Genomic DNA, 23,838 nt, shown 5'->3' with positions numbered 1-23,838 from the left:
ATTATTGGATATTTTATAATACGAATATTATGGTACGCTATATTAGAATTAGAGAAGTTTCTTTTTTGCATTCTATTCCCAGTAGTGCCATAACCTAGGTCTCAGCAAGATGCAATGGGCTGAACATATACAATTAGTAATGTTTTCCTTCCCATAGACTCACAAAACTACTATGCAAGGGTGACACCAATTCACTTCTATTTCCGCACCCAAAGGTTTAGAGGCCTAAAAGTAACTATTAGTCTAACATTCTAATCTACTCCGCCCTCCCTTCCCCTCCTCATCACCACACTTAGAGCGTCTCTTGCCCGCTGCATTTCCCTCCCCCAAAAAAACTTAAAGCCAACCCCCCCTTGCTTCTAAATTTCTTTGACTAGTCATCCCAATATATGTTTCTCTACTGCATGAGGGGACCACTTGAATCTTTCAAACAATTTAAAAATGAGGTTTCATTATTACATACACAACCCTTATACGGTCATACTAGCCCAATCTACTCTAGACCTTCATTATTACTCATCTGGAATATTGACAGAATGTATGCCTAGAATGTTTATCGTACTATTCTTGCACTATGTCTACGGGCTGAAAATGTATGTTCTATCTCAACGTTATTATTGTATATTAGCAATTTTTTGTTATGTACCATTTTGCTTAACCTCAATAAAAAAATTTATTAAAAAAAATAAAATAAATATTAACCCCTAATCCGCAATGCCTCCACAACGCAAACTATGTATTAAATCTATTAACCCCTAATCTGCAATGCCCCCACATCGCAAAGTATCTATTTAAACTATTAACCCATAATCTGCCAATAACCCACATTACAATTAACCTAATAAAGCTATTAACCCCATAAACCGCCAAACCCCACAATGCAAATAACTAATCACTAAGCCCCCTAACCTAACACCCCTAAATTAACCGCATTACACAAATTAAAATAATCCTAAATTACACTTAAAATAAAAAATCTTACATTACTTTAAAAATTAAAAAACTAAGTTTAAATTAAGCTAAAATAACATAAAATAAAAAAAGTCTAACAGTACATAAAATAAAAAACAAAATGATCAAAAATACAAAAATTAAACCTAATCCCTATGAAAATAAAAAAGCTCCCCGAAACAAACACACACCCTAATCTAATACTAAACTACCAATAGCCCTTAAAAGGACCTTTGTAGGGCATTGCCCTAAGTTAAACAGCTCTTTTACCTTTTAAAAAAAACTAAGTTCCCCCTAACAGTAAACCCCCCCCCCCCAAAAAAAAAAAAAACGGAGACCGCGGAACCATGGAGCGTAGAGGATCCTCTTCTTACAATCGCCGGCATACACTGAATAGTGAATTCAAGGTATGCTATTAAATATGGCATCCCTTGCATTCCTATTAGCTAATTTTGATTCTTTAAATACAAATCAGTCAATAGGATTAGAGCTACTGAAATCCTATTTGCTGTTCAAATCAGCCAATAGGATTTCAGTAGCTCTCATCCTATTGGCTGATTTGAACAGCCAATAGGATTTCAGTAGCTCTCATCCTATTGGCTGATTTGAATTTGAAGAATCAAACCAGCCAATAGGAATGCAAGGGATGCCATATTTAATCACTTACCTTGAATTCACTATTCAGTGTACAGCGGCGATCGTACAAAGAGGATCCTCCACGCTCCATGGCTCCGTGGTTGCCGGTCTTCAGTTCCGCGGTCGCCGGTCCTGGATGAAGATAGAAGAGGTCGCCGCTTGGAAGAAGACTTCATCGCCAGACTACAGGAACCGTGAGTACAAATCTGGAGGTTAGAGTTAGGCTTTTTTTAATTTTTTAGATTAGGGATTGGGCCCTGTAAAAGAGCTGAATGCCCTTTTAAGGGCAATGCCTATACAAATGCCCCTTTAGGGGAAATGAGTAGTTTAGGATTTTTTTTATTTTGGGGGGTTTGGTGGGTGAGGGGTTTTACTGTTAGGGGGAACTTAGTTTTTTTTTTTTTAAAAGGTAAAAGAGCTGTTTAAATTAGGACAATGCCCTACAAAGGGGCCTTTTAAGGGCTATTGGTAGTTTAGTATTCGATTAGGGGTGTTTTTATTTTGGGTGGGCTTTTTATTTTCATAGCGATTAGGTTTTTTTTTTATTTTTGATAATTTTGTTTATTATTTTATGTAATGTTAGACTTTTTATTTTCTGTAATTTTAGCTTAATTTAAACTTAAGTAATGTTAGGTTTTTTAGTTTAATTGTAATTTAGGATTATTTTAATTTATGTAATGGGGTTAATTTAGGGGGTGTTAGGTTAAGGGGCTAAGTAATTAGTTATTTGCATTGTGGCGTTTGGCGTTTTAGGGTTTAATAGATTTATTAGGTTAATTGCGATTTTGGTTATTGGCGGTTTAGGGGTTAATAGATTTATTAGGTAAATTGCAATGTGGGTTATTGGCGGATTAGGGGTTAATAGTTTAAATAGCTAGTTTGTGTTGTGGGGCTTGGCGGTTTAGAGATTAACACATTTATTATAAATTGCAATGTGGGGGCATGGTGGTTTAGAGGTTAACACATTTATTATAAGTTGCAATGTAGGGGGGATGGCGGATAGAGGGGTTTTGACGTGTTGGGTTATAATTTCAATAGGAAAAATGTCTCAAAGAGCACCTTTTTCCTGTTTTACACCCAGTTGAGCTGGGTGTTATTTTTGTTAATGTATCGGCAGCCTTCAACAGTGTAATAACGGTTTGCGCGGGCATTGGAAATCGGGTATTATTTAAAGATTAAGGGCTTCCTATACTTTGTATGGGACACGATAATGTTTTCGGCCGCCTGAGTCTGGTTGCCGAAATTGGGTTATAACGGGCTATTGGAAGCAGTCGATAAACGAAATTGCTTCCGACAGCATATTTATCGGTTTGTTAGTGCACACATACGGAATTACGGCTCAATGGAAGCAAGCTCATTGTTGGCATTTTAAAATTTTACAACACTATTAAATTCACTTCTACATGTACAAAACCCTTTATCCAAACTGCTTGGGACCAGAAAAAGCTTGGATTTCGGAATAGTGTAGATTTTGGAATATCTGAATATCAGCCTCTGTAAAATGGGCAACTTTGATAGGGGATGGGACCAAAAGTAAACAATAATATCTTATGTTATTTAGGCAAAATGTGCATGTCATAATACTAGACATGTGCAATTAGTTTCGGATCGATTCGGAAATTCGGAAAATTCGGCAAATTCGGATCGATCCGAATTTCCGAATTAAAATACTGCCGAATTTACCGAATAAATCCGAATTAGTTCGGATTTATTCGGTAAATTCGGAAGGCCATGGATTACACTAGTATTGTACAGTATATTAGGTTATATCACTCTGCTATGGGTTACACCTAATATACAGTACATAATACTAGTCTAATACACAGCACACATACCAAAATTCCGAACCGAATCAAACCAAATCCAGCCGAATGTTTTTCGAATCCGAATGAATCCATTCGAAGTTTTCCGAATTCGAATCGATCCAAAATGAAATTCGAAAAACTCGGAATCGATCCGAACCGAAACGAAACAAATTTTTCGATCATGCACATATCTAAATAATACAGCTTATACATGCAAATAAAAGTTTTATGTAATTTTAATACTTTTGTATAGATAAAACAATCAGAAAGACAGTACAATACTGTAATCAAGATAATAGTTTTTGGGGTTTTGCATTTTAGAACACAAAAAACAAACCAAAAATGAAGTCAGAGAAAATGGTGACTTACTAATGGGGGTAAATTGTAATTTTTTATATTTTTATTTTTAAACAAAATAATGAAAAAGAAAAAGACTGGATTTCAGAATAGTTCCAGACTTAGAAATTCTGAATTTCAACTATATTCTGTTCCCTATGTATTCTTTGTTGAGAAATAATGTTTACATATCCTCAGCAACAGCAATGCACCACTGGAAGCTAGCTGGCAATTGGTGGCTGCATACATTTGTCTCTCGTCACATGATTACCATGTGTGTTCAGCTAGCTTTTAGTAGTGCAGTGGTTTTCAAACCTGTCCTCACGCCTCCCTAACAGATTTTCAGTATATCTGAACTGGAGCACAGGTGAAATAATATATATTATATATACTGTATATATATATATATATATATATATATATATATATATATATAACATAACACATATTAAATCAAACTGTGCAATAACATTTTAAAAATATGTTAGAAATAGATTTTCACTCACCTCTAATTATAATTGTGTCTCTGCAGGCTGTAGCCAGACCCCCTAGTCTCCTTATTGCCGCATACTGTGGCTGACAGTGGCACCGCCACCCCTGGCCCTAAAACTTGCTTAAATCGGCCTTGCAAGATGCAACCCTGTCCAGCCCCTGGTTCCTACAGCCCTTAAACATGCATGCATTGCCTGTAGCATAATAAGCACTCCATCCAGGCCCAGTGGGTAAGATTTGGATGTAGTCACAACCCCCCTCAACCCCACAGTCCTTAACCTTGGCTGGAAAATGCACTGTGTTCTCAAAGGTGGCTCCATAGCCAGCCTGTTTAGAATGGTTGCCATCCAGGCAGTGGCTTTGCAAGGTGAGGATGTGGCCACAGAAATGACCCCCGCAGCCCTAACATTTGGCTGCTTACAGTAGAGTTGCCTACCTCTACTCACACGGGTCCCCAACTGATGTTGCCCTGCGGCGACCCACCGGGAAATCTCCCGGTATTACAGTAGGCCAATCTGACCCTGTTCAGCAGTAGTGCATTGCTGCTCTGAAGATGACTTTAATTATATGTTTCTTCCCTTTGTTTTGAAAGCATCACTTGAGTAATCATATATTCTAACATATCAGAGTATTTTCTTTTTGAACCTTTATGGCCCTTTAAGTGATACTATTCAGGGTCTCCCATAGTACAAACATGAAAGCATAGTCCTAAAGCACTTCACTAAAAAATAAGCTGCTTAGTCTTGAAAAAAATAGTTATATAAAATGAAAATCCTGAGAGATAAAGAGATAAAGACATACAAAAGCATATATAAATGAAATATTTAAATAAACTTTAATGGCTAAACATTTTATTTTTGCATAGCTGATATAGCGGAAAACTCTTTGCTTGTGAGATTGTATTATTGTCCATCAAGGTGCCAATTCAAGTCTACATTATTATGTGTACTGTTTAAATAGTCAAATGTTGATGTTCTAAGAATATATATATTTTTATTATACTATGATATATTACTGATCAAACTTGTCCTTTTACTTATGTTCGATTCTGTGTGACAGTGATGCTATTCCAATGTTAAGACTTAGCCCTCCTATCAACTGCAACGTTAGTAAAGTTTATTATTTTTAAGTATTAGGTTAAAAAATAAAACTATCAAAATATTAAACATATATGCAAACTTGTCACATTCCACAACTGTTCCTATACTATTGCAGTGCACACCTTCACAATACCACAAATTACACAGATTATTTATTGGTAATTTGTACAGCTCAATAGGAATATACAGACTGCTATTTTTGTGAAGTGTTTTATATGTTTGTAAAATTGTGGTGTTTTTATTTATTTTTAATTTTTTTGTTCTGTGAATCTGTCTTGTTCATATTAAGTAACTTTTTTTTTTTTTCATTCCGAAAAGCAGATTAGCACCTTAAACTCTTTCCATCTTCATGCTTCTTTATAAACTGGTTTGCTTTAGTTGTGTTTGACTGTTTTCTTGTGAATTTTGGCAATTTCTTTCTGATTATCGTATCGTGCTTCTTCTACATCTGCATTGTCACTGTTATGGTATTTTTTTCTTTCTGTCTGTTTCTTCCACAGGAGTTTAACAAGTAATCTTCCAAATGTGAATCTTCCAAATGTGAATCTCCCTAAAGTACCCGTTAATCTACCAGTTAACCTCCCACAAATGCCTAGCTTTTCTGCACCGTCATGGATGGCTGCAATATATGATTCTGAGTGTGTATTCAGTTTACATTAGACTTTACTTAGATATACAGCAATCTTGGCATGAATGTGTATAAATTATTTCTACTAGTTAAAATGATAAAAATTAAACATTGGAGAAAAAAACAGTGAAAGATGATCTCAATTAGAATTGTTTCCATTATTGCAGTAATTATAATAATAGTTATATTAATTTTAGACAATATTTTTATATCATCGTAAAAATATTAAAAGAAATATTTTCCATATTATAAAAAGATAAAAACACAAATTTATTTTAAAATATATTATTCCAATCTGTTAAAATTGACATTTTTTTAATTTGAGGCCTTGGTTATTTTATAGTTTTGCAGTGTCTTTACACAGTGTTATTTCCAACAGTATTGTGAATGTTTTGAGCGCATTTTCATGAAATTCTATTCCTATTTAAACCCAATTTTGGCAGTTTCAAGAAGAATAGTTTTTACTATTTGTAGATCATTTTGTAGTTTTAATATTTTTAAACATTCTTTGTTCATATATAAATTAGCCAAATAATTTAATTGTTTTATAATAAGGTTAAACATATAGCTCTGAACATAGGTTTAAACTAGAAAACATATGCAAAACGTAAATACAATAATCAAAATGCTAATTTATGATTGCTATAAAGTGTTAAAAAATATGAATTTTAAAATTACGTACAATTATATTAATGTGTTGAATGTTCTCACCGTGATATGATTAGCTAAGTGAAAAATTGTGTATAAATATTAAAGGGACATGAAACCCAAAATTTTTCTTTCATGATTCAGATACAATTTTAAACAACTTTCCAATTTACTTCTATTATTTAATTTGCCTCCTTCTCTTGTTATCCTTTGCTGAAAGGTTTATCTAGGTAAGCTCAGGAGCAGCAAAAAACCTAGGTTCTAGCTGTTGATTGGTGGCTGCATATATATATTGATTGTGATTGGCTCCCCCATGAGTTCAGTTAGAAATCATTAGTGCATTACTGCTCCTTCAACAAATGATACCAAGAGAATGAAACACATTAGATAATAGAAGTAAATTAGAAAGTTGTTCAAAATTGTATTCTCTATCTGAATCATGAATGAAAAAAATTGGGTTTCATGTCCCTTTAATTAAATTACATTTTAACAAATATGTTTTGTATTTGAGAATAATAATAATAATACTTTAAATTATAAAATGAATGCTATTTTCAGGACAATTTATCATTTGTAGAAAACAAGTCTATGGTGACCAGAAGTGTTACTAATATGTTACTTTTGTAACAGACGTCCCCTTAAATTACAGATATTTTAGCCTGCATTCCATAAAAATGCTATTTGGTTTATACTGTTCTTTATGTTCACTTCTCTGAATTCTTAAAGATAAAAGCTTAGACCTTCGTGGATGCCCTTAAATGGCAAATGTATTCAAAGAAATCTCTCCTCCTTACCTTGTGACAAAGAAAGGACTTCCCAGCACCACCTGAAAGTGCCAGGAAAACTGTTATTTCAAAAGAAGACAATGCAATACAGATACACAACACACACTCAAAATTATTAGAAATAATCTTGCATTATTACATAGTTATGATGTAAAATGTAAATGTATAATAACTTTTAATTAACTAGAGTAGTCTTGGATATGTTATAATGTTTATTTTATCTTACATCCTTTATAGAAATACTAAACCCTATTTATTTTCTTTTATGATTCGGATAGAGTGTGCAATTTTAAGCAATTTACTCCTAATTTACTCTTATCAATTTTTCTTCATTATCTTGGTATCATTATTTGAAAAAGCAGGAACAAAAACGTAGGAGACAGCACTTTTTTGGTCCAGCACCCTGGATAGCGCTTGCTGAATAATGGGTACATTTAGCCACCAACCAGCAAGCGGAATCCAGGTGCAGAACCTAAAATGGGATGCTACTAAGCTTTCATTCCTGCTTTTCAAATAAAAATACAAAGAGAACAAAAAAAATTGATAACAGGAGTAAATTAGAAAGTTGCTTAAAATCTATCCAAATCATGAAAAATCAATTTGGGTTTAGTGTCCCTTTAACTTAGTGCAATCAGCCTCATTAGTCACCCTGAAATATTTTGGTATATGAAATAAAAGTATATTGCTTGACACTCGTATTTAATAAATTATTAGTTTATAATATAATCATAAATAGTGGTCTTAAATTAGGGTGTGTGTGTGTATATATATATATATATATATATATATATATATATATATATATATATATATATATATATATATATATAGTTAAAAAAATGAAACAAAAGTAAAACTTACTCATGAATATTAAAGTGACAGTAAAGTCAAAAGAAAACTTAAATGAATTGGACAGAGGATAACATTTTAATCGACTTTTTAATATACTTCTATCATCAAATTTGCTTAGCGCTCTCGGTATCCTTTGTTAAAGAGTAATTCGAAGTAAGGTCGGGAGTTTGTACTTGTTATGAGCCATTTGGCAACAATGTTTGAAACAAGATTTATTGAAATGTTATACATACAAAAACTGCCGCTATTGAATGCTACAGACACTCTGTGGCAGCAGAGTTTGCAACTACGTATAACATAACTGTAAAGATATTGCAAACACTGTTGCCAGATGGCTAAGGACACGTGCACGATCCTGCAATTACCTAGAGTTATTATTTAACAAATAATACCAAGAGGACTAAACAAAATTCATAGTAAAGGTAATTTGGAAAGTTGTTTAAAATCACATGTGCTATCTGAATCGTGAACAGTTAACTTTGACTTTTCTGTCCCTTTAATGGTTTACATACTTTTTTATGTAACAGCTGTTCTATAAAATAGTTATTTTCTGATTTTAATTATATAAAGCAAAAATAAAATATATACATGTACAGTTTTCCTCCAAGTATTTGAGTTGTGAGTACTGATATCTGCCATAAAATCTGTCCATATGGATCAATGTAAAAGCTTACGAAAGCAGCATAATTCCCATCATCTGCCAAATGCTCTGAATATTTAGATATCTCTAGATGCAAACCAAAAAAGTGTTAGCAGACTTATCCATAACTATCCCCAAAGTGTCAACTGAAATGTAGAATTTTCAAATATTTGTGACACTTAAATAAGAGATTTTTTTCCTAAATGTAATTTGTGAAAAAGAGTAAAGGATTAAAAAATAAACTAATTAATCATGTTTTTAAAATTATTTATATAAAAAATGTTTGGGCAAAATAAAATAAATAAATAAAAAATGTTGAATTAAAAGGTAAATTAAAAATTAAAACAAATAAACTAAATTAAATGTACCCTTCATATTTATATATGCCATTGAAAATAATTTTATTTTGTTCATTTTTTGATGGAAGAGATCTCTTACACATACTTTATATAAGTAAATAAAAATCATATTCATGCTTTGATAACTGTATGTAAGAAAGTGTAGATTAGGCAGCAAATATTTGAAAGCTTTTATCCCTTACATGTGCATGATCTGTAATATTGGTTTTGAAGAGATATGAATCAAAACTTTGGTGTATGACTACACCTATCAAAAAATTGTAATGTTATAAAATATAGGTAAATTAATAATCAGTAGCTCTCTGAAAATGTTTTTATTCAAAACAAAATAATGTTCAATTTAAGAAATGAAACCATAAAAAATTCAGAAGAGTCTCAAGTCCAATGGATATAAAAATAATTGTATTTTGTTATTTAAAACCTAAGCTGATACACTTCCAACGTGTAGTTCTAATGTCCAGAATACAAAACATTCAAGCTTTGGTTTGGTGAAAATATGTTTTAAGGATCTTTTCCCATTTGTAGATATTTTCAAACTAAAATATTTATTGTCATAAAACCAATGTATATGATTCCATATCTTTCCGCCCTTCTCTTTTCATTATAAAATATATTTTCCCTTGCCAGATATATCTTTCACTATAGAAATATTTCTTCCTAAACCATATATTTTGTTAAAACAGGATCTCAAGATTCTTAGCATGTTGGTATTTTTATTTATTTATTTTTCACCCTGCAGTAGCCCTGTGTGCATTTTATGTTTTGCTCCGCAGCATTAACTCAATGCAACTGGCATCTGTCATATGAGAAACACACACTTTATAAATTGTTTCTATAGACGATGTCAGAAGAAGTGGTATTGCATGGTGTGCTAAGCATCTTTCAGATTACCGTGTTAGCATTAGTGGTATGCGAGGAAGGATTTTAACACCTAGAAGTGGATCTCACCATTCATTAACGTAGAAGAGGGCTAGAGATGAAAAAATATGTCTTGAAGTATGAAAGAATAGTAATTTCATAAATATATTACTAGAGTTTAAATAAATATTTTAAATATGTACGTGAGGTAACTGCATGACACAGCTATAATCAGCTTTTGTAAGTGATTTATTTGTTTAGCGAGCATAAAGTATTTTTAATAATATTGTATGGGGGTACTATATTAAAATATGGTACCAAGTTAAGGCTGCCATATTTTAACCCAATTTAGTAGCATCTAAGTTTAACTTTTTTACAGCTGTTCTCAAGTGAAATGATGTCCTCGCCAACCACTTGTTAGCACTTCTACTTAGTTGATCTAAAATCCTCGAAAGCAGATTCTGAAAAAAAAAAAAAGTGCATGGATGTCTGATTTTTAATAACTGCATATTGAAGTGTAGTTATTAACAATTATGGCTTGTTTTCCCCAGTTTGTATCCTTAATTTCAATAATTACATACATCCATGTGGTTATTAATTAAGGACCTTTTTAACATACAAACGTTCTAGTTTTTGTCTGATTTTATTTGTTGTGTCCTCTGCTCAGAAAGCAAGTTAGACTAGGAAATAAAATATTAGGAATTACAATACCTGATGATGGAGAACACAATTAATTTTGAATGTTAAAAGGAGTATGCTCTCCTCAAACGCTCTCCACATCAGGCTTTTAAAATTTGTTTTACTGACAAACTATTTTCTCGTGTTCTTCTATTAGTAATGGATCAGCCACTTCAGAAGATTTATTTTGGAAACTTGATGCCTTGCAAACATTTATTCGGGACCTTCACTGGCCCGAGGAAGAATTTGGAAAGCACCTTGAACAACGCCTTAAGCTCATGGCTAGTGATATGATTGAATCCTGTGTCAAAAGGTATGATGACGATGAGATGTATTGTGTCTTTCCACTAAAATGTTGGTTACCACATAATCATGAATATCAATGTTTATAAATATTTAAAATAAAAAATAATAATTTTATTCATCTTTAAAAGAAAAATCAATATAATTTTAAACGCACATGTTCCTTTTTTTGTGGGGGGGGGTTAACTTGATTGTACATGGTTGTTTTTCTTTCTTTTATTACAATTGTTTTCGCAATGAACTTCATTAATGATAGTGGGCAATGTGTAGAAAATAAAACGCAGTATGCTTCTTACATGTATTTTTAATCTTTAAAATAGAAAATTTATAGGAACACTTAACAAATTGTGAATTAATTTAATTCAGAAATAGCAATGCAAACTCCTGTATATTTTGTCAAAAATCTAATATAATTTTACCATTATTAACAACAAATGTATTCAAAATAGAATTGCTAGCCAAAGTATGAATCTAGGTATTAGGATGATATCTAAGCGTTAATCAATCCCATCGTACCATTACCGACTCCGCCAAAAATAAACAATAAACTTTAAATAAAAATAATAATAATAAAATCCACAAAAAAAGAAAATCTCAATTGGTGACCTAAAGGGCCATAATACCCAAATGTTGAAACACTTGAAAATGATGCAGCATAGTTGTAAGAAGCTGACTAGAAAATATCACCTGAACATCTCTATGTAAAAAAGAAAGATATTTTACCTCAAAAGTTCCTCAGTAGCCACATCTCATTGTAAAGGACTTCTAAGCAGCAAATCAGTATGTCTGTCCCAGGACAGGCAAAGGAGCGAGCTTTGTGCACACTCATCTTATTTCCTTATTCAGTTTAAGGAAGTTTACTATGAAATCTCATGAGAGTTAAGTCAAATCTCATGAGATCAAAGTAAAAGAGTTCATGACCTCAGCACTGTTGATGCTGATTGGCTGCTGTTCATTTCTTCATTTTTTTTTTTTTTTTTTTACCTGCAGCTGAGCAGCAGCTGAATTATAACTTTTTACACAGAATTTACTCTGCTGAGCTGAGGAAATTGTGAGGTAAAATATCTTCCTTTTTTACAGAGAGATGCTCAGGTGTTATTTTCCTGTCAGCTTTTTACAGTTATACTGCATCAGTTTCAAGTGATTTAGCATATGAGTATTGTGTCCCTTTAAGTGTAATTGTGGCAAGGAGACAGTTTTGTTTTATTATAAATAAATAATAAAACACTGGGTAACCGTTTTATCCCCAACATTGTTAAAGGAATATGAAACCCAATTTTTTTTTCTTCCATAATTCAGATAGAGCAGGCAATTTTAAGCAACTTTCTAATTTACTCCAGTTATCAATTTTTCTACATTCTCTTGGTATCTTTATTTGGAAAGCAGGAATGTAAGCTAAGGAGCTGGCCCATTTTTGGTTCAGCACCTGGGTAGTGCTTGCTGATTGGTGGCTACATTCACTTAGGTACTTAGGATACTATTATAAAAATATGTTGAATTTGTTTTAAAGTAGATAATAAACATTCATAATTTAGATAGATTATGCACTTTTAAGAAACTTTCCAGTTTACATCCACAGTCTACAGTTTATATACACACTTTCTAAGGCACTAGTTCCTATTGAACATGTGCACAAGTTCATAGGGTATAATAGTCTGTGATTGGCTGATGGCTGTCACATGAAACAGGGCGGCAAATGGGGAAAGAAATACATGTGTCAGAAAAAAAATCTACTGCTTATTTGAAATTCAGAGTGTTATTACATTGTCTTTTATTATGCACTTGTTAATTATTCAATGCAACTGTATTTAATGGTCCTTTACGTATAGGTGTGTATCAAAACGTTAAGTGAACTCTTATAAAATAAAATTTGAAGGCTGTTATTCTTTGTACAAGTCTATTATGAAAAACCTTAAAAAAGATATCACAAATATATGGCATAAACCTATTATGGTTTTTACAAACTTGTTTTTTTTCTCTTCTACTGATAGTATTCTATCCAAATAAAATAGACTACAGAAAATTTAAAAGCAAGTAATAAGTTTTGTATATATGTATATATATATATATATATATATATATATATATATATATATATATATATATATATATATATATATATATATATATATATATAAAAATATACACACACACATATATATATGGAAGAGTTAGTTACAGCATTTGGTGAAATTGTGATAGAACCAGAACCACGTCAAGGTCTCTTCCATCCCTAGGTTCATAACCTACAGTCACACAATGCACGCCTTCAACCAAACACACTGAGATACAAACAAGGGAGACAAAGGCCCTTTGTAATTTCCATAGACACATACAAAACATGGAAATGGAGTGCACTCTCACACCATGCTGGGTACACATCCTATAACACTGCAAAACTCACAGCTCTGGGTGCTCACTAGCACCCACAGGCAGCTGCTCAGTTGTAATGGCTGGTTAATTATTGCGCTCTGCCAATGGTCAAATGTATTTATTTATAAAATATTTTACCAGGAAGGATACATTGAGATTTCTCTCGTTTTCAAGTATGTCCTGGGTTCAAGTATGTCCTGGGTTCTAATTTGCCTATTTGTGGGAACACAGTAATTTAGTGCTCCACTTGTAATCTAACCTTAATGTGTTTAATGTCCATTTAACCCAGACTTACATAAAACCCAAACCTTATGGTTATCTATTCAAACAGAAATTGTGGCTGGCTATTAAGTATATAATAAAGTATAATATTTAACACAAGTTAACATTTGTGTTAAATTTCATCCTTTGTTTTTTGAAAATTTAGTTTTTAATTGTGTCTTTGTAAGGGTTCCTTAGGGTAAAAATTAAAACCAAACTGGTGACAATAATGAGTATGCTACCCTCCTGACTCAATCATCAACCACACAACTGCATAGCTTGTGACAGACATCAAACTATATCACACAAAAGGCTAATTGAGAATGTATAATACAAATAAAGTAGATAGGATAGAAATAGAATAGAAATCTCTGAACTGATTACATTTATGTAGCCATTTAATATATGTGGTTATACTTGGTGATATACTTTTATAGAGTTATATTTTGTAACTTTTTGCATCTAAGTATAATGTTCAGTAATTAGCCATCTAAATATTAAAATGGCCAAAAGCAATCTTGTTTAATTTCTCACTTATCTCTTAAATGGCTGAAGAAATTGTGCTGTTACCCCTTAGAGGCATTTATCTGCTCATTAAGAAAATGTTATGTTATATAAATATATATATATAATATATATATATATATATATATATATATATATATATATATATATATATATATATATATATATATATATATATATATATATATATATATATATATATAAATAACATTTTCTTTATATATATATATATATATACACATATATATATATATATATATATATATATATGTGTGTGTGTGTGTGTGTGTATATATATATATGTGTGTATATATATATGTACTGTGTATTGTATGTTTTGGTGAACTACTGGTGCAATGCCGCTCCCTGCAGATTTGCGGTCAATCGGCCGCTAGCAGGGGGTCTCAATCAACCTGATCATATCCAATCGGGCTGATTGCTGTACTCCACCTCAGAGAAGGTGGACGAGTTAAGGAGCAGCGGTCTTAGGACCGCTGCTTCTTAACTTCCGCTTCAGGCGGACCTGAAGCGAAGTGAGTCGCAAACAGCATCCGCTGCTTCATAAATCAACCCCTCTGACTGAACTTTATTTGTAAAAAAGAATGCCTTATGAAGGGACCTCAGTGTCTTGAAACCTTGCAATTGTATTCACTATAAATTAGATATTAAAGGCATCGCTTGTGCATCTTACAGAAGGATTTGTATTTTCTTTATATATATATATATATATATATATTTATATATATATATATATATATAGTGAAGATTAGATTAGCCATATTAGTCCAGTAGATAAGGTGCTCAAATAACAGACGCCTAGATTTAGAGTTTGGCGTTAGCCGTCAAAAGCAGCGTTAAGGGGCTAACGCTGCTTTTTACCGCCTGCTGGTATTTAGAGTCAGGCAGGAAAGGGTCTACCGCTCACTTTCTTTCCGCGACTCGAGGCTACCGCAGATCCCCTTACGTCAATTGTGTATCCTATCTTTTCAATGGGATTTGCCTAATGCTGGTATTACAAGTCTTGGAAGAAGTGAGCGGTAGAGCCTCTACGACAAGACTCCTACCGTCAAAAAAAAGTCAGTAGTTAAGAGCTTTATGGGCTAATGCGGGAACAAAAAGCTCTTAACTACTGTGCTATAAAGTACACTAACACCCATAAACTACTTATGAACGCCTAAACAAAGGCCCCCCACATCACAAACCCTATAATAAATCTTTTTTAACCTCTAATCTGCCACTCAGGACACCGCCGCAACCTACATTATAGCTATGAACCCCTAATCTGCTGTCCTTAACATCGCCGACACCTATATTATATTTTTTACCCCCTAATCTGCCCCCCCCCCCAACGTCACCGCCACCTACCTACACTTATTAACCCCTAATCTGCCGCCCCCAATGTCGCCGCTACTATAATAAAGTTATTAACCCCTAAACCTAAGTCTAACCCTAACCCTAACACCCCCCTAACTTAAATATAATTTAAATTAATCTAAATAAATTTACTATAATTTAAATAAATTATTCCTATTTAAAACTAAATACTTACCCATAAAATAAACCCTAATATAGCTACAATATAACTAATAGTTACATTGTAGCTATATTAGGATTTATATTTATTTTACAGGCAATTTAGTATTTATTTTAACTAGGTACAATAGCTATTAAATAGTTAATAACTATTTAATAGCTACCTAGTTAAAATAATTACAAAATTACCTGTAAAATAAATCCTAACCTAAGTTACAAGTACACCTAACACTACACTATCAATAAATTAATTAAATAAATTACCTACAATTAGCTAAACGAAAATACAATTAAATAAACTAATCTATAATACAAAAAAAAACACTAAATTACAGAAAATAAATTTTTTACAAGAAGTTTAAACTAATTACACCTAATCTAAGCCCCCTAATAAAATAAAAAGTCCCCAAAATAATAAAATGCCCAACCCTATTCTAAATTACAAAAGTAATCAGCTCTTTTATCAGCCCTTAAAAGGGCTTTTTGCGGGGCATTACCCCAAAGTAATCAGCTTTTTTACCTGTAAATAAAAATACAACCCCCCCAACATTAAAACCCACCACCCACATACCCCTACTCTAACCCACCCAACCCCCCCTTAAATAAACCTAACACTAACCCCCTGAAGATCTCCCTACCTTGAGTCGTCTTCACCCAGCCGAGCTGAATTCTTCATCCAAGCGGAGCAAGAAGAGGTCCTCCATCCGGTAGAAGTCTTCATCCAAGCGGGGTCTCCTATCTTCATCCATCCGGAGCGGAGCCATCTTCTTCAACCGACGGACTAATGACGAATGACGGTTCCTTTAAGGGACGTCATCCAAGATGGCGTCCCTTGAATTCCGATTGGCTGATAGGATTCTATCAGCCAATCGGAATTAAGGTAAGAAAAATCTGATTGGCTGATTCAATCAGTCAATCAGATTGGAGTTCAATCCGATTGGCTGATCCAGTCAGCCAATCGGATTGACCTCACATTCTATTGGCTGTTCTGATCAGCCAATAGAATGCGAGGTCAATCCGATTGGCTAATTGTAGGTAATTTATTAAATTAATTTATTGATAGTGTAGTTTTAGGTGTATTTGTAACTTAGGTGTATTTGTAATTTTGGTTAGGATTTATTTTACAGGTAATTTTGTAATTATTTTAACTAGGTAGCTATTAAATAGTTATTAACTATTTCATAGCTATTGTACCTAGTTAAAATAAATACAAAGTTGCCTGTAAAATAAATATAAATCCTAAAATAGCTACAATGTAACTATTAGTTATATTGTAGCTATATTAGGGTTTATTTTATAGGTAAGTATTTAGTTTTAAATAGGAATAATTTATTTAATTATAGTAAATTTATTTAGATTAATTTAAATTATATTTAAGTTAGGGGGGTGTTAGGGTTAGGGTTAGACTTAGGTTTAGGGGTTAATAACTTTATTATAGTAGCGTGACGTTGGGGGTGGCAGATTGGGGGTTAATATTTGTAGGAAGGTGGCGGCGATGTTAGGGAGGGCAGATTAGGGGTTAATACAATTTATTATAGTGTTTGCGAGGCGGGAGTGCAGCGGTTTAGGGGTTAATACATTTATTATAGTGGCGGCGAGGTCCGGTCGGCAGATTAGGGGTTAATAAGTGTAGGTAGGTGGCGGGACGTTGGGGGGGGGCAGATAAGGGGGTAATAAATATAATCTAGGTGTTGGCGATGTTAGGAGCAGTAGATTAGGGGTTCATGGCTATAATGTAGGTTGCGGCGGTGTCCAGAGTGGCAGATTAGGGTTTAATAGTATAATGTAGGTGTCTGCGATAGCGGGAGTGGCAGATTAGGGGTTAATAACTGTAAGGTTAGGGGTGTTTAGACTCGGGGTTCATGTTAGGGTGTTAGGTGTAGACGTAGACAGTGTTTCCCCATAGGAAACAATGGGGCTGCGTTAGGAGCTGAACGCTGCTTTTTTGCAGGTGTTAGTTTTTTTTTCAGTCAGCTCAGCCCCATTGTTTCCTATGGGGATATCGTGCAAAAGCACGTTTTTCCATCTTACCGCTACCATAGGCAACGCTGGTATTGAGGGTTGAAGTGAAACTAAATTATGCTCACCGCTCCCTTTTCTGAGGCTAACGCAGCCATTCAGACAACTCTAAATACCAGCGTTGTCTTAAGGGTGCGCTGGAAAAAAAGCAGCATTAGCACCGCGGGTCTTTACCGACAAAACTCTAAATCTAGGCGAGAGTATTTCAGTATGCAGTGATACCTTTTTTATTGGACTAACATAATATTTCAAAGACAAGCTTTCGAGAGTTTTCCTCCCTTCCTCAGGTCTGTCATACCTGAGGAAGGGAGGAAAACTCTCGAAAGCTTGTCTTTGAAATATTATGTTAGTCCAATAAAAAAGGTATCACTGCATACTGCAATATGCAGTGCATCTTATATATATATATATATATATATATATATATATATATATATATATATATATATATATATATATATATATATATATATATATATATATACTGTATATATATATAAATCTGTGCATGCTGATTATGGATATATATATATATATATATATATATATATATATATATATATATATATATATATATATATATATATATATTTATATGTATTTTTATGTATATATTCTATATCTATCTATCTCTTTTTATATATATACTGTATGTATATATACACACATATATATATATATATATATATATATATATTTTTTTTTATATATATATATATATATATATATATATATATATATATATATATATATATATATATATATATATATATATATATATATATATATATATATAGTATATTGGCTGATCGGAAAAAGACTTCCAAAAATTAAATGTAAACGTCACAGTAATAAGACATTTTGAAATTTCAATGTGTTAAAATTACTCCTTTTAAAATGCAATTATCTAATTTATTTCAAAATATGTAAAAGTATGCAGACACTACAGGCTTCTTTTTCTGCCACACATTTTCAACGATTTCTTGAGGCGAATAATGAATCTGATTTGCTAAGAATATTTGAAGACTTACATGATTATTATTGGCATTAAAGAAGAAGGAGGCAAACAAACCAGTTGGAGCCTAATTGAAATTAATCAAGTCAGGCAGTCGTCAGCCTTATAATGCAACTCATTTTAATGCATAATCTAAAAGAAAAGAAAACAATTATCTTACATTTTTTTATCATTATTGCTTTAAAGAGAAGACAAAATATGGATATAAAAAATAAACTAATCTATCTATCTACATATCTATCTATCTATCTATCATGTTAAATATCTATCAGCTATATATCTATCTATCTATCTATCTATCTATCTATCTATCTATCTATCTATCTATCTATCTATCTATCTCTATCTATCTATTGATATATCTATTTATATGTTATCTATCTATATATCTATATATCTGTTATTTGTCTATTATCTATCTATCTATCTATCTATTTATGTATCTGTTATCTATCTAGCTACTTATATATTGATCTATTTTTCTTTTATCTATCTATCCATTATGTTAAATATCTATCAGTTATCTATCTATCTATCTATCTACATATCTATCCATCTATCTATCATATTAAATATCTATCAGCAGGGCCGTCTTTAACACAGGGCAAAAGGGGCAGCTGCCCAGGGCCCTGTCTTTGTTGATGGGCCCAAGAGTCCTAAAAAAAAAAAATATATATATTTTTTTTTGGTTCATGTCAGACTGCTGATGTCATGTGATATGGGACACACACACACAGTCAGCCCTAATACTGTCACAGTCAAAAGTTCTCTGCTTATATTTATTTGTGAGAAACTGTGCCAGACCATGCCAGTGTCATGTGAGATGCCAAGCTAGTGCCATGTGCTGTTTTAGATGTGCACTGTGCAGCATTGAATGCTAATCCCTAACTCGGCATCCAGCCAATCCCACTGCATCAGAAAAGGTCCTACAGGGGTTACCACTGTTACCAGGTTACTGCTCTGGTGGTGGGGATTGTTTCTGGGTAGGGCTGACTGTAGGCGCATGCAGCAGAAAGCTGGAGTGGCAGGCACGTGAGGATTTGAGCATCTGTGCAGCTGCACACACTGCTCTCTTCAGTCTTGAGGCTGTGTGACTCATCTCACACTGTATCCATACAGCCTTGGGCAGACAGCATCCAGTCTGCTGGTCCCCTTAGCCCTGCTCTTTCTGCTGTGGCCCTAAGATCAACTAACAGAAGTTTGTTAGGGGAACAGTGCTTTGTAGAAAGGTTTCAGTGGGAAGAATAAGTGAGTGCACACATGCCCCTCCCCCATGCAGCATTTTCTAGTGCAGGGTGAGAGGGAACTTGTTCCTAGCAAAGAATTGACATGTGCTGCTGTGGCTGATGTATAGTGTCATGCTGATACTTCACACATTAAGGTAAGGTTTATTTTTATAGTTTTTTTTCTCTCTGTCTCAGATTTTACAGCTTCCCATAGTAGTTCTGCTGTTCCAGTCAGTAAACTTATATTTGTCTGCACCTCCATGCTTCCTTCTCAGCAGTGACGTGCAGTGACGTCAGAGGCTGGTGAGGCAGTGGCTTGGATACGCCTTCATTCTTTAGATATCCTTTGTTGAAGAAATAGCAATGCACATGGGTGAGCCAATCACATGAGGTATCTATGTGCAGCCACCAATCAGCAGCTACTGAGCATATTTAGATATGATTTTCAACAAAGGATATCAAAAGAATGAAGACAATTAGATCTTAGATGTAAATTGGAAAGTTATTTAAATTGCATGTTCTTTCTAAATCATGAAAGAAAACATATGGGTTTCATGTCCCTTTAAATGGTGTCTTGGAAAACTGGTCAACTTAGTAAACATCTGATTTTAGTCTAAAGGATTGTAACAGAAACACTTGCCAGATAACAAAATGCTTGCTTTGATTATGAGATCTAGAAATCCATGCCCATTAAAATATATGTTTAAAACATACTTTTTACTTTAATGCTGCAAATTATGCTTATAGAATCTTTCATTATTCAGTAAATATAAAAATGTCTTGATCCAGTGGCGGCTGGTGAAATTTAAAGATGGTGGGGCGCTTGACCCTACCCCTTTAAATAAAGCCACACCATCAGATGGCACTAACAATTCATTAATTAAATAAATAAAAGGTAGACAGAAACACATACACAGAGGGTTAGAGAGAGAAAGAGAAAGACACACACAGAGGGTTAGAGAGAGAGAGAGACACACACGCAGAGGGTTAGAGAGAGCGAAAGAAAGAGAGAAAGAGAGACATACAGAGGGTTAGAGAGAGGGAGAGAGAGACACACAGAGGGTTAGAGAGAGAGATAGAAAAAGAGAGAGAGACACACACAGAGGGTTAGAGAGAGAGAGAGAAAGAGAGAGAGAGAGAGAGAGAGACACACACAGAGGGTTAGAGAGAGAGAGAGAGAGAAAAAAAGAGAGAGAGACACACACAGAGGGTTAGAGAGAGAGAGAAAGAGAGAGAGAGACACACAGAGGGTTAGAGAGAGAGAGAGAGAAAGAGAGAGACACACACAATCACACACAGAGGGTTAGAGAAAAAGAAAGAGACACAATCAAACACAGAGGGTTAGAGAGACACATAAGGGATGAGAGAGTCAGAGGGGGAGGAAGAGAGACAGAGAGACCATGGGGAGAACAACACATGAGGAGAGAGATGGATAGATAGATATAGATAGATAGAGAGAGAGAGAGAGAGAGAGAGAGAGAGAGAGAGAGAGAGAGAGAGAGAGAGAGAGAGACACACACACAAGGGGGGAGGGAGAGAGACCACTGCATTTTTAAGTAATAAAACAGCAGAGCTACAGAGAGTTCAGAAAGTGAAGGCAAGCTGTTAAGTTAGTGGGTGTAAAGGTTGAGGAAACAAAATACAAAAACGACCCTGCTGTAAAAGAGTAAAAAAAACACTAAACCACATTCATTAAATTATAATTTTCACTAACAGAATCCCTTTCAGTGAAATCTAAGGTTGTAGAACTTACTTCAAAGATGTGTCTTAAACACTGCTTATTGACTGAATCTCTTCCTGCTCTGCCTCTGTCTGTATTAAGGAAATGACAGTGGAACATTCCACTGCACTTAGAGGGGAAGTACAGAACTCTCTTTTTCACTGTAGCAAAAGCTGGCAGCTTCACAGCACAGCAACAAAATGAATGAAAGTAGTTTTTTTCCGTTTTTGTTTTGTTTTATATGATTTAACATCCAGCCCCAACCCTAAGTTCCACTTACTAATACCTCTCACTGGATTGGGTCAGCCCAAATAGGGCTGCCTCAAATAAGCAGTTAATGGGCCATCCAATGATCTTAACCACTGTCATCCAGTAGATGGCGCAGCATGTTGTGTAATGGTGGGCAGACCTGCTTGTGCCTCTCCATTGCAAAACATGTATCTGTGAAGAAAAAAAATGCTGGGGAAAAAAATTGCAATTTTTTTATTTTATTTTTTTAAAGCCCATAAAAAAATATATATTTTTGCCCATATGAGAGGTGAAGCACTGCCTCACCTGCCTCTAGTGACTGCACATCACTGCTTCTCAGTCTTTACCTTGCTTTGCTCCTGTTGGCTGCCCTAAATCTCTTTAACCAGCTAACCTCACACCAGAATCACATTTAAAAGCATTAAATTAAAGAGATACTGAACCCATTTTTTTTTCTTTCATGGTTCAGATAGAGCAGGCAATTTTAAGCTACTTTCTAATTGACTCCTATTATCAATTTTCCTTCGTTCTCTTGTTATCTTTATTTGAAAAAGCAGGAATGAAAGCTTATGAGCCGGCCCATCTTTGGTTCAGCACCTGGATAGCTCTTTCTGATTGGTGGCTAAATGCAGCTACCAATCAGCAAGCACTATCCAGGGTGCTGAACTAAGAATCATGCTTTTTCGAATAAAGATACCAAGAGAAAGAAGAAAAATTGATAATAGTAGTAAATTTGAACGTTGCTTAAAATTGAATGCTCTATCTGAATCATGAAAGAAAAAATTTGGGTTCAGTGTCCCTTTAATCCACAGCGGAGGAATTTATATATTTATTTACTTATTAGTACTACTTAGGTCCAGTTTCACATATTGCAATTTATTTCATTTTTTTTTTAAAATGATTAGCCCAGCAGTGGATGATCCACTGCTGGGCTAATAATAAAAAAATTAAAAAAAATGATTTAGTTGTTTTTTGAGATGTTGGGGTGGAGAGCGAAAATGCATGGGGGGGGGCAAGAAAATGTTTGCCCAGGGTCCAGTCAATATTAAAGATGGCCCTGTCTATCAGCTATATATCTATTTATCTATATATCTATCTGCCTATCATGCTAAATATCTATCTAACATCTATCTATCTATATATTTATCTTTCTATGTGTTATCTACCTATCTATCTATCTACTAGCATGATATGTCTGGTACATGTGAGGTTAAAGCGACAGTCTACTCCAGAATTGTTATTGTTTAAAAAGATAGATAATCCCTTTTCTTACACATTCCCCAGCTTCAATTAACCAACATGTTTATATTAATATACTTTTTACCTCTGTGATTACCTTGTGTTTAAACCTCTGCAGACTGACCCTTTATTTCAGTTGTTTTGACAGCCTTGAATTTTAGCCAATCTTGCCCCCTTATTTCAGTTGTTTTGACAGACTTGCAATTCAGCCACTCTTGTCCCCTTATTTCAGTTGTAGCCAATCAGAGCTGACTCAGAAATAACTCCACGTGAGTGAATACAATTGTATCTATATGGCACACATGAACTAGTTCTGTCTAACTGTGAAAAATTGTCTAAATGCACTGAGATAAGAGGTGGCCTTCCAGAACTTAGAAATTAGCATATGAGCCTAACTAGGTTTAGCTTTTAGCAAAGAATACAAAGAGAACAAATCAAATTGTATGATAAAAGTAAATTGGAAAGTTATTTAAAATTGCATGCCCTATCTGATTTATGAAAGTTTAATTTTGACTAGACTGTCCCTTTAAGTCACAGCAGCCTTAAGACCACTGGGGCTCTGAAGATGCAACTTCATAAATGGAATCCCCTGTTTTTAGTTGAATTT

General features: G+C 33.7%; 1 protein-coding gene across 7 annotated transcripts in view; it reads left to right on the top strand.

Annotated features, from left to right (window-relative positions):
- The window catches only part of CADPS (calcium dependent secretion activator), a 943,138-nt gene that overhangs the window by 745,940 nt on the left and 173,360 nt on the right, over positions 1-23,838 (top strand). For 5 of the 7 annotated variants that reach the window (XM_053720994.1, XM_053720992.1, XM_053720993.1 and 2 more), the window contains one exon: positions 10,926-11,081. In XM_053720994.1, coding sequence (XP_053576969.1) covers positions 10,926-11,081 — 156 coding nt within the window. Of the gene's footprint in view, positions 1-5,820; positions 5,959-10,925; positions 11,082-23,838 lie in introns of all 7 variants that reach the window. The other 2 variants (XM_053720988.1, XM_053720989.1) reach the window with 1 other exon arrangement.

Source organism: Bombina bombina, chromosome 7 (assembly GCF_027579735.1).
Source record: "Bombina bombina isolate aBomBom1 chromosome 7, aBomBom1.pri, whole genome shotgun sequence".
Taxonomy (NCBI): domain Eukaryota; kingdom Metazoa; phylum Chordata; class Amphibia; order Anura; family Bombinatoridae; genus Bombina; species Bombina bombina.
The sequence above is the reverse complement of the archived record's forward strand: the minus strand, read 5'-3'. Positions and strand labels throughout refer to the sequence as shown.